Below are 12,572 nucleotides of genomic sequence, written 5' to 3' on the forward strand. Positions count from 1 at the left end.
ATGTGTTAAATTGTATGCTCATACTATGCTTCTGGTTGCGACGTGTGGGCTGTGTTGTTTTAAGGGATATTGATACGAGTAGAGGGGTGCAAAGTTGGTCATGAGGGGTCATGAGGGGTCATGAGGCAGGCAGGAAACGTCAGTTACTGCCAGGGACAAATTGGCTGTCAGCTAGCTGTATTCATTGGTGTGGAATGTGAGAAGGTTATATTTTACCGAGCATGTCTGTGTGTCTGTTAGTGAACACGATAAGTCGAGAATTCTTGGAAGGATTGTCTTGGTATTTGGTATGTTGATAGGTCTCGATGAAACCTGAAAATGATTAGATTTTGGGCCCCCTAGCGGCTTGTTACGGTACTGCAGCGGAACTTCCTGTTATGATATCTCGTGTTGTGGACATGCTATGGAACTGATTTTTGAGTGGTAGATAGCTCGTTGGGCAGAGAGTAAGTGGTATAGGTTTGGGCCCCCTAGCAACTTTTTTGGAACTGCAGGGGCAGGTTTTGCTTCAGACTTTGAAAGGGAATAACTCAAGAAGGGCTTGATGGAAGGTCATGATTTTTTGCAAGTACATAGCTTGAGCGATGATGTACATGATTGGATACTTATTGTGCAAATCAGTAACTAATTTGCATAATTAATGAGGAAAGTTTATACATCCATCAATTTCCATGATAGGACTCGCAAACATGTGACATATCTAACTGAGGAAGAGAGAAATATTAATAGATATCAGCTATGCAAATGAGAACCTCATTTACATAATTAATGAGAAAATACTATAACTCGAGATGGGCTTGATGGATGGTCATGATGGATGGTCATGATTTTTGGTATGTAGATAGCTTACATGATGCTTTGTATGATTGGATGATAATTATGCAAATCAGATTATAATTAATGAGGCAATTTTAAAAACCTGCTGTGTTCCATGATATGACTATTCAAATATGTGACATTTGTAACTGAGGAAGAGAGGAATGTCAATAGATAGAAATTATTCAAATGTCGGCCTAATTTGCATAATTAATGAGAAACTACTATCATTCCATACTAGTAAATAACGGCAATTTCAACTTGTGGCATTTAGAAGTTGTGTGAATGTGAACACCATTGAATCAAATTATGCTAATAAGGAGCTTATTTGCATTATTGATGATAAATGTTAGCATAACCTTCTTTGTTAAGCTCATAATCATAACAAGGAGGTTTGGACAACTTATGTTATTTGGGTGAGGAGGATCAACTGGTATGATTTTTGATTGATGAAAAACACTCCTAATACGTCAGTCATAAAGGTCAAAATCATTTGGCGAAGGTATGAGGTCGTAGAACTCTTGTTGGTTATTATAAGTATTCTCCACATTCAATGTTATTCTTTCATAGAAACTTGTATCCCTTGAAACCCTTGAAACTTGGAACCCTTGGGCACTAGACTACATGTGAATTGCTATTTGCCTTGCTCCGTTTATCAAATAAAAAACTAGAGTTCCACGACCTCATACCTTCGCCAAATGATTTTAACCATTGTGACTGACGTATTAGGAGTGTTTCTCATCAGTTGATTGTCTTAAAATATGACATGTCCAAAGTATGAGCTTAACAAAGTATGAGCTTAACAAAGAAGGTGATGCTAATATTGATCATCAATTATGCAAATGAGGCCCTTATCAGCATAATTTGATTCAACGATGTTCACATTCACATAAATTCCTGATGCCACAAAAAAGTATTAAATGCATGAAATTTCCGTCATTTACCAGTATGGAATTATAGTAGTTTCTCATTCAAGTATGCAAATTAGGCCCACATTTGCATATTTTTTACTTCAACATTCCTCTCTTCCTCAGTTACAATTTGAATAGTCATATCATGGCACAAAGCAGATTTTTAAAGTTGCTTCATTAATTATGCAAATTAGAATCTGATTTGCATAATTATCGGCCAATCATTCTAAGCATCACACAAGCTATCGACATACCAAAAATCATGACCATCCATCAAGGCCATCTTGAGTTATAGTATTTTCTCATTAATTATGCAAATGAGGTCTTCATTTACATAGTTCATATCAATTAATATTTCTCTCTTCCTCACTTACATATGTCACATGTTTCAGAGTCCTATCATGGAATTTGGCGGATGTATAAACTTTCCTCATTAATTATGCAAATTAGATACTGATTTGCATAAAACGTATCTAATCATGTTCATCATCACTCAAGCTATCTACTTACCAAAAATCATTGCCATCCATCAAGCCCTTCTTGAGTTATTCCCTTTCAAAGTCAGATGCAAAACCTGCTCCTGCCCAAACCCATATCACTTACTCTCTGTCCAAAGAGCTATCTACCACTCAAAAATCAGTTCCATAGCATGTCCAGAACACGAGATATCAAAACAGGAAGTTCTGCTGCAGTACCATAACAAGCCGCTAGGGGACCCAAAATCTAATCATTTCCTAGTCTTATCAAGACCTACCCACCTACCAAATATCAAGACAATCCATCCAAGGCTTCTCGAGTTATGCTGTACATTACATACATACACACATACAAACGCTACCCTCTGCATAACCTTCTCGGCGAAGGTAACAACAAAAAGGCAACAAACTTAAAAACAAAGTTAAAATTTCCAACCATGTCCTTCCAGTGGAGTACCCCTATGTCTGCTTTCTTTGGTAAAAGTTGATGTATTCATTTCAGTACTTTGTCAAATCTGAGATCAGACATGTGAAGAAATCATTTACTGCTGGTACTTGTCGGACAAATTAACTCAATTTCGGTTTGCAACTTTCACGCGTAAGAAAAGGTAAATCAGAAAACCCATAAAGTTACCAAAACCATAAATTCAGTGATTTCACAATAAACAAGAGTTCCACGACCTCATATCTCCATGAACAATTCTATACATGCAAATGACTTGCACATTTGCATAATATATGCTTGGTCATAAACACCTTTTCTAACTTACACATGTTGCAATATTGACAGGTGTTTTTGTATTGATTATGCAAATCAGGAATTTATTTGCATAATTGGTATCTGTTGTTGCTCCACTTTCCATGAACTACATATGTTACATGTATTTGAGTCTGATAATGGGAAACACTGCAAATATAGATTTTCCTCATTAGCTATGCAAATTAAGTCACAATTAGCATAATTTGCACTTCATTATGTATATATCTCTGTCTAAGCTACCTGCATACTAAGTATCATATTGACAGTCCTATAATTTTCCAATTAGATTAGATATGGTGTTTTGCATTAACTATGCAAATTAGGAATTTATTTGCATAATTGGTATCTGTTGATGATCAACTTTCCATAAACTACATACGTTACATGTATTTGAGTCTGATAATGGAAAACACTGCAAATATAGATTTTCCTCATTAGCTTTGCAAATTAAGTCCCGATTAGCATAATTTGCACTTCATTGTGTATATCTTTATCTAAGCTACCTGCATACTAAATATCATGGAAATCGGTTGTTCCTTTGTTCAGTTATCCTCCTGAGAAGATTTTCCCAAAAAGGCCCCTGCAGTTCCAGAGGAAGCTGCTAGGGGGCCCAAACCTACACCACTTTTTTATTACATCACAAGCTATCTACCACCCAAAAATCAAGACCACAACACGTCCAGGTCAAAAGATACGAAAATTGAAGGTCTGCTGCAGTACCAAGGTCACATACCAGGGGGCCCAAAATCAACCTTGAACTTCGGCTTCACAACACCTGCCCACATACCAAATATCATCGTAATCCATCAAGAGGTTCCCGAGTTATGCTGACTACAGAAGTGCGGAAACACACAAACAGACAGACAGACAAACAAACAAACACACACACAGACACACCCAAAACAATATCTCCATTTTTCATGGAGATAATAAAATCTGAGAAAACATGCTCAGAGATACTTTGGAACACTATATATTCACACATCTCGCTCAATGTGAATCCTTTCAAAAGCTTTAGACTGAAATGGTTTAGATTAGATGATGATTGTCGGTAGAACCTACCTGTACCCTTCAGCACAATTGATGGCCGCATTCCCGTCATTATCCCTGTCCTTTGTGCTGAAGAACTGCTGGTCATGTTTGTCCAGAGCGTCCCCTGCAGAACCGTTATACCCGGATACACGCAGTCTGTACTTCTCCTCTGCACTTCCGATCTGAAACAAGGCAGCAGACAATTCTATTTTGTTAAATATTGTTGAAGACATGGATCATCCTAAGAGGAAGACTACAGATATAAGCTCCAAATGAGTACCCCTAACGACCTGTGTGCGAGTAGTCATGAGTCAGCTTGCCTGTCTACAAAATTGGACTAAAGCCTCCACTGACTTCCAATCCTCCAAGTATCCTATTACACAATTTCTGCCTTACATCCTGACAGGCTGTCACTTTTAAATATTCAAATAATATTTGACACACAACAAAACAAACAAACAAACAAACAAACAGACAAAGAAAGAAACAAACACACGAACTGATTACAATCCGTTGTTCCGGAGGCAATGATGTTCCTCAGTAAGAGACATGTCACCTGGAATGATGAGTACTGTGCGAAGGCCTTCAGTCCTTCCTGGTCCTCCAGCTGCACATACAGCAGGTAGTCCCGCCCGGTGGTCAGCTGGTGCAGCCGGTCATTTCCCAGCCAGTACTCTGCAGTCGGCTGCCCAAAACCTGTCCTGTACTCATCCCAGCTTCTACAAAATATATAGGAAACATCCATGTAAGAGCCCGGCTTGTCTGACCATGTGCAGCACTCCCCAAACTAAATAGATTTTCATGACCATTTTAGATTTCCTTAATCGTCCTGGAAAGTATCTTAGACAACGAGCAACAGGAAGTAAAATCTCTCATACAATTAAGGATTATTTCGAGATTTGTGAATGTCATAATTTCAATTAATTATGAATTTCTCGCTAATTCTGTCGATGTGGGAACAACTTTATTTGCACCTGCGCCGAGCCAACCTCCCCATTCTGCCCGCTGAGGGACCAACCTTCCCATCCTGCCAGTGTCTGTTTGCACTATATTCTGCATTACATCCTGTCACTTACAACTATCGACACACACCAGGGCAAACAAACAAACAAACAAACAAACAAACAAACAAACAAACACACGCACGGACCGAAAAACAACCCCGTTTTTATAGACTGCGAAAGAGGGACATGGGTTCCTGTGTCTTTTAGAACTCACCGGAAGAAGTTTTCTCCACCGCTCATCCTCCTCTGTATGACAGTCCAGCCTCCCCCTGCTGTAGTCATGTCACAGAACACGCGCACATCCTCACCATCAACAACAACACTGTAGACTCCATCAGCACTGGACTCATCCTGTCTCTTCACATCGGAACAATCTGTCAAAAAAAAACAACAACACTGTAGACTCCATCATCATTGGACTCGTCCTGTCTCTTCACATCAGAACAATCTGTCAAAAACAACAACAACACTGTAGACTCCATCAGCACTGAACTCGCCCTGTCTCTTCACATCGCAACTATCTGTCAAAAACAACAACTACACTGTAGACTCCATCAGCACTGAACTCATCCTGTCTCTTCACATCGCAACAATCTGTCAAAAACAACAACACTGTAGACTCCATCAGCACTGAACTCATCCTGTCTCTTCACATCGCAACAATCTGTCAAAAACAACAACTACACTGTAGACTCCATCAGCACTGAACTCATCCTGTCTCTTCACATCGGAACAATCTGTCAAAAACAACAACACTGTACACTCCATCAGCACTGAACTCATCCTGTCTCTTCACATCGCAAAAATCTGTCAAAAACAACAACTACACTGTAGACTCCATCAGCACTGAACTCATCCTGTCTCTTCACATCGCAACAATCTGTCAAAAACAACAACAACACTGTAGACTCCATCAGCACTGAACTCATCCTGTCTCTTCACATCGCAACAATCTGTCAAAAACAACAACACTGTAGACTCCATCAGCACTGAACTCATCCTGTCTCTTCACATCGCAACAATCTGTCAAAAACAACAACTACACTGTAGACTCCATCAGCACTGAACTCATCCTGTCTCTTCACATCGCAACAATCTGTCAACAAAAACAACACTGTAGACTCCATCATCATTGGACTCGTCCTGTCTCTTCACATCGGAACAATCTGTCAAAAACAACAACAACACTGTAGACTCCATCAGCACTGAACTCATCCTGTCTCTTCACATCGGAACAATCTGTCAAAAACAACGACTACACTGTAGACTCCATCAGCACTGGACTCATCTTGTCCCTTCACATCGAAACAATCCGTCAACAACATCAACACTGTAGACTCCATCAGCGCTGGACTCGTCCTGTCTCTTCACATCGGAACAATCTGTCAAAAACAACAACAACACTGTAGACACCATCAGCACTGGACTAATCCTGTCTCTTCACATCGGAACAATCTGTCAAAAACAACAACAACAACCCTGTCAACTCCATCAGCACGGAACTCATCCTGTCTCTTCACATGTAATCGGAACAATCTGTCAAAAACAACAACAACCCTATCAACTCCATCAGCACTGGACTCGCCCTGTGTCTTCACATCGGAACAATCTGTCAAAAACAACAACAGCACTGTAGACTCCATCAGCACTGGACTCATCCTGTGTCTTCACATCAGAACAATCTGTCAAAAACAACAACTACACTGTAGACACCATCAGCACTGGACTCATCCTGTCCCTTCACATCGAAACAATCTGTCAACAACAACAACACTGTAGACTCCATCAGCGCTGGACTCGTCCTGTCTCTTCACATCAGAACAATCCGTCAAAATAACAACAACACTGTGGACTCCATCAGCACTGGACTCATCCTGTCTCTTCACATTGGAACAATCTGTCAAAAACAACAACAACCCTGTCAACTCCATCAGCACGGAACTCATCCTGTCTCTTCACATGTCATCGGAACAATCTGTCAAAAACCACAACAACCCTGTCAACTCCATCAGCACTGGACTCGCCCTGTGTCTTCACATCGGAACAATCTGTCAAAAACAACAACAGCACTGTAGACTCCATCAGCACTGGACTCATCCTGTGTCTTCACATCAGAACAATCTGTCAAAAACAACAACAACACTGTAGACTCCATCAGCACTGGACTCATCCTGTCTCTTCACATCAGAACAATCTGTCAAAAACAACAACAACACTGTAGACTCCATCAGCACTGGACTCGTCCTGTCTCTTCACATCGGAACAATCTGTCATCAACAACAACACTGTAGACTTCATCAGCACTGGACTCATCCTGTTTCTTTACATCGGAACAATCTGTCAAAAACAACAACAACACTGTACACTCCATCATCATTGGACTCATCCTGTCTCTTCACATCAGAACAATCTGTCAAAAACAACAACAACACTGTAGACTCCATCAGCACTGAACTCATCCTGTCTCTTCACATCGGAACAATCTGTCAAAAACAACAACTACACTGTAGACTCCATCAGCACTGAACTCATCCTGTCTCTTCACATCGGAACAATCTGTCAAAAACAACAACTACACTGTAGACTCCATCAGCACTGGACTCATCCTGTCTCTTCACATCGGAACAATCCGTCAACAACAACAACACTGTAGACTCCATCATCATTGGACTCATCCTGTCTCTTCACATCGGAACAATCTGTCAAAAACAACAACAACACTGTAGACTCCATCAGCACTGGACTCATCCTGTCTCTTCACATCGAAACAATCTGTCAACAACATCAACACTGTAGACTCCATCAGCGCTGGACTCGTCCTGTGTCTTCACATCGGAACAATCTGTCAAAAACAACAACAGCACTGTAGACTCCATCAGCACTGGACTCATCCTGTGTCTTCACATCAGAACAATCTGTCAAAAACAGCAACGACACTGTAGACTCCATCAGCACTGGACTCATCCTGTCTCTTCACATCAGAACAATCTGTCAAAAACAACAACAACACTGTAGACTCCATCAGCACTGGACTCATCCTGTCTCTTCACATCAGAACAATCTGTCAAAAACAGCAACGACACTGTAGACTCCATCAGCACTGGACTCATCCTGTCTCTTCACATCAGAACAATCTGTCAAAAACAACAACAACACTGTAGACTCCATCAGCACTGGACTCATCCTGTCTCTTCACATCGGAACAATCTGTCAAAAACAACAACAACACTGTAGACTCCATCAGCACTGGACTCATCCTGTCTCTTCACATCGGAACAATCCGTCAAAAACAACAACAACACTGTAGACTCCATCAGCACTGGACTCATCCTGTCTCTTCACATCAGAACAATCTGTCAAAAACAACAACAACACTGTAGACTCCATCAGCACTGGACTCATCCTGTCTCTTCACATCAGAACAATCTGTCAAAAACAACAACAACACTGTAGACTCCATCAGCACTGGACTCATCCTGTCTCTTCACATCGGAACAATCTGTCAAAAACAACAACAACCCTGTCAACTCCATCAGCACTGGACTCGCCCTGTGTCTTCACATCAGAACAATCTGTCAAAAACAACAACAACACTGTAGACTCCATCAGCACTGGACTCATCCTGTCTCTTCACATCAGAACAATCTGTCAAAAACAGCAACGACACTGTAGACTCCATCAGCACTGGACTCATCCTGTCTCTTCACATCAGAACAATCTGTCAAAAACAACAACAACACTGTAGACTCCATCAGCACTGGACTCATCCTGTCTCTTCACATCGGAACAATCCGTCAAAAACAACAACAGCACTGTAGACTCCATCAGCACTGGACTCATCCTGTGTCTTCACATCAGAACAATCTGTCAAAAACAGCAACGACACTGTAGACTCCATCAGCACTGGACTCATCCTGTCTCTTCACATTGGAACAATCTGTCAACAACAACAGCACTGTAGACTCCATCAGCACTGGACTCATCCTGTCTCTTCACATCGGAACAATCTGTCAACAAAAACAACACTGTAGACTCCATCATCATTGGACTCGTCCTGTCTCTTCACATCGGAACAATCTGTCAACAACAACAACAACACTGTAGACTCCATCAGCACTGAACTCATCCTGTCTCTTCACATCGGAACAATCTGTCGAAAACAACAACAACCCTGTCAACTCCATCAGCACTGGACTCGCCCTGTCTCTTCACATCGGAACAATCTGTCAAAAACAACAACAACACTGTAGACTCCATCAGCACTGGACTCATACTGTCGTGAGTTCGTGAGTGAGTGTGACTGAGTTCCTGAGTGAGCGAGTAAGAGAAAGAGTGAGTGAGTGAATGAATAAATGAATACGTGGTGAGTGATTTAGTGAATTAATGAATTAATGAATGAATGAATGAGTGCGTTAGTAAATGAATGAAGGAATGAATGAGCGGGTGGGTGAGTGACCGAGTAAGTTACTGAGAGAGTGAATGAGTGAATGGGTGAATGAGTGAATGAGTGAGTGAGTGAGGTAGGGATGGAGTGAGTGAGTGAGTGAGTGAGTAAATGAATGAGTGTGTGAATATTTTACGTTTATTAATAACAAACCTATGGGTTTACCTCTCGGCTGGTCAGTAGCACCCTGCCCAGCGTCCACCTCGTCTGTCCGGCCCACACCCGGTCCATCCAGGCGGGACAGCCCTCCGGCCTCCAGACTGGACATTGTAGGACAAGTGTTATCAAGGATAATGGCTCAGTCATATAGCGGGGTCAAAATAGGTCTCAAATCTATTATCATCTAAAGCTACAATGGAACACACAATAAAATTGGCTGAAGGCACAACAGTTTACTGTTCATTGATCCCCAAAAGACATCTTCAATGCAGACTTCTTCACTTCAATATGCCCTCATATCATGGCACAAATTTGCGGGGAGAAGTTAACAGATCATGCATACTCTAAACCTATTCAAAGAAAAAATATCATGTCCGAATGAGGTATACGTTTTTAGATGCTTGGTGAGTGCTGATGTTTTCCAGATATTGTTAGCATTGTTAGCTAGATAAATTCTATGGTAATCTTCATGGCATCTGCTAGAGTGTCTTGAATCAGATGTTAACATATTTTTTTTCAAATGCCCATTTGGTATGCCACAAGTCGGGCTTTTGAAAAAAGTTTGTTTGTTCAAGGCACTTAAGACATGTATTATCTATTACGCTTACTTCAGCAACAATTTCTTCATTTCATCAACTTTCTTGAAGTTGTTCATACTGAGGCTCGCTGTCGGTAAAGAGTCTCTGGAGCCGTCCCATGTCCTCCAGGATGCCCCTCACTTTGGAGTCATGTTCTGTAGCAGCTTGTCCCGACGCCTTCCTTCCCTCAATCTGTGGTTGTCAATGGTGAAATGAGATTTATGTAACGGTGATGGTATGTGAGTGAAATGTTCACCTAGCTACATATACAGGTACTACACTGTAAGGCCATACTGATTTGATTATATGGATGACATCCCCTGCGAACTCCGAAACTGATGCAACAATAAATTAAAACCGGAAGGTTTCCTGCAGTACCTTAGAAAACCGCCAGAAGGCTCGTAATCAAACTTAAGCTTCATTGTGTCAACACCTACCAACATACCAGGTATCTTACAGATTAATTTATAGCTTCTTTAGTTATACTGCTACAAAAACCTAATCATCTTGGTAAAAGTAATTAGTAAAGAGCATTAGTTGTCACTCTTGTATTTTTGTCCATTCTGGCACAAAGACATTTCAGCGATATCTAATAACTTACTGAATTTCAGTGTGTATTTGTTTTCTCTTTACTATGTTTTGATGCCTGGTGTTATTGTTGTTGAATAGACAATAAACCCACAATTTACCCACCCAAATAACCTACAGAATGATTGCTTCTTCTTGTGGTCACGAGTGGTAGAATCATATACCTCTTATTGAATGTAAAATGTATTGAAACACGTTACCTGCATCTTGTGTTCATTTTCCAACATGGTAGTATCCGCCATGCTGTGTTCCTTCACCGCCTGTATTTTCTGCTGTCGTTTCTGTGACTCCTCCGCGAGTTTGCGGCAGTCCTGTGCTCGGTCCGCGCATGCCGGGGAGTCTGTCGCTGATACCGTCAGCCGCTGATCACAGTCAGCAGCACACCGAGAAAGAACCGCTACAAACACCAACAGGACTCCAAGTTTCTCTGCCGCCATTTTTGATCAGTTCTTGTTTTTCCAGCAGTGGTCAATTTTCCTCGGGGCTGCTGAAATTGTTTGCTCTTTTGAATGTGAACTTAGGATTTCTTTGACAACTTAGTAATATAGACTCAAGGTGAGAAAAATTGAGTTCTATGTCTCCGAACTTTAGAAAAAAAATCAACTATACCAGGAAAATGTAAAGGGGTGTTGATCAATTTGAGAGCTGTTTTTGGGAGACAATAGGTGTTAATGTGCAAAGTAGTGTTGGCGACTGGCAAGAGTTAAATCCGATTGGCTTAATCCTCAAACATAACAAAGCTCACAAAAAGTTTGTATCAGAAATATCAGGTGATCATTTAAACAGCCGCAAACACACCCATACTCAGCGAGTTTGCGTATAGTCTGTGTACCAGTATCAATGACAAACGTGTGTCCTTATAAAGGCCTCTTTCCTTCTATATTGTATGGTAGGGCGGCTTCTATAAGATTGCTGGCGTTCAGGCTACCTCCGCTAGTCAGCGTTGTTCTATCAAGCGGTGTTCAGTTCCATCCAACTGTCTCATGAGAACTGTCTCATGAGAAGAGTGCGTCTGCTATTACACGGGACAACTTTGCGGCCGTACAAGGTCCAAATGATGTGTGCGGAAGAAGAGACAAACGTTCATATCTTATGATATGACCAAACCCCCAGTAAAATACTAAAATCAACTCATATTCATCCGCATACTCAGAAAAGACAAACAACAACAGAAATACCTGTTTGCCGCTTGATGACTTTCTCAGCCTCAAATCTGCATTTGTACACAAAATAGTGCGACGTCCATATCACCTGTAGGGTCAGAATGGATTTGTTGTTGTTGAATCGGCTTTTGGACAAATGTTTGTTCCTCTATCAGCTGTTTGCTTCCTCAGCATGTGGGACGATAACGAGGACAGGACGGGCGGACTCTGATCAGCCCCTGTTCTAGGGACAAGCAGAATCACACAATAGACGTGTCAATCAGGTCAATGAACCTGTCGATGGAAAACTACAGGGACGAGCCATACACACAACTCGCTCATGCAGGATTCTTGCACAAACCGCAATTTTACCTCTGTAGAAACTGAGGACACTAACTCATGATCTTCGTTGCAAAACTGCGAAACTGTCTGCGAATACTTTCCCGAAAGGCTTGAACTGAAAAAAGCACTGATTTTCATAATATGTTTCATAATCTGTAACAATAATTATTATTCATATCAATGCCGTTTGTCAGTATTGGAAAAAACTGGATACATATCAACATATCCATTGTAATCGACGATCTAGTGCTGTATGTAAAACAACTCTCCCGAAATAGGTTTTTGAGTGTCAGACCTCCGTGAAATATTTCTGTGTATTG

The 12,572-nt window shown here is 41.1% G+C and overlaps 2 protein-coding genes across 3 annotated transcripts in view; both read right to left on the reverse strand.

Moving 5' to 3' along the window:
- Positions 1-12,572, reverse strand: part of LOC136424924 (microfibril-associated glycoprotein 4-like) — a 41,652-nt gene that overhangs the window by 605 nt on the left and 28,475 nt on the right. For both annotated transcript variants that reach the window (XM_066413573.1, XM_066413575.1), the window contains exon 7: positions 4,026-4,177. In XM_066413573.1, the coding sequence (XP_066269670.1) occupies positions 4,026-4,177 (152 nt within the window). The remainder of the gene's footprint in view (positions 1-4,025; positions 4,178-12,572) is intronic.
- On the reverse strand, positions 10,235-11,624 carry LOC136425396 (uncharacterized). The gene is made up of 2 exons (XM_066414254.1): positions 10,969-11,624; positions 10,235-10,372 (listed from the first exon to the last, which is right to left on the reverse strand). The coding sequence occupies exons 1-2, from the start codon at positions 11,203-11,205 to the stop codon at positions 10,235-10,237; spliced, it is 375 nt and encodes a 124-aa protein (XP_066270351.1). The 5' UTR covers positions 11,206-11,624.

The sequence above is a fragment of the Branchiostoma lanceolatum genome, chromosome 19, assembly GCF_035083965.1.
Source record: "Branchiostoma lanceolatum isolate klBraLanc5 chromosome 19, klBraLanc5.hap2, whole genome shotgun sequence".
Lineage (NCBI taxonomy): Eukaryota > Metazoa > Chordata > Leptocardii > Amphioxiformes > Branchiostomatidae > Branchiostoma > Branchiostoma lanceolatum.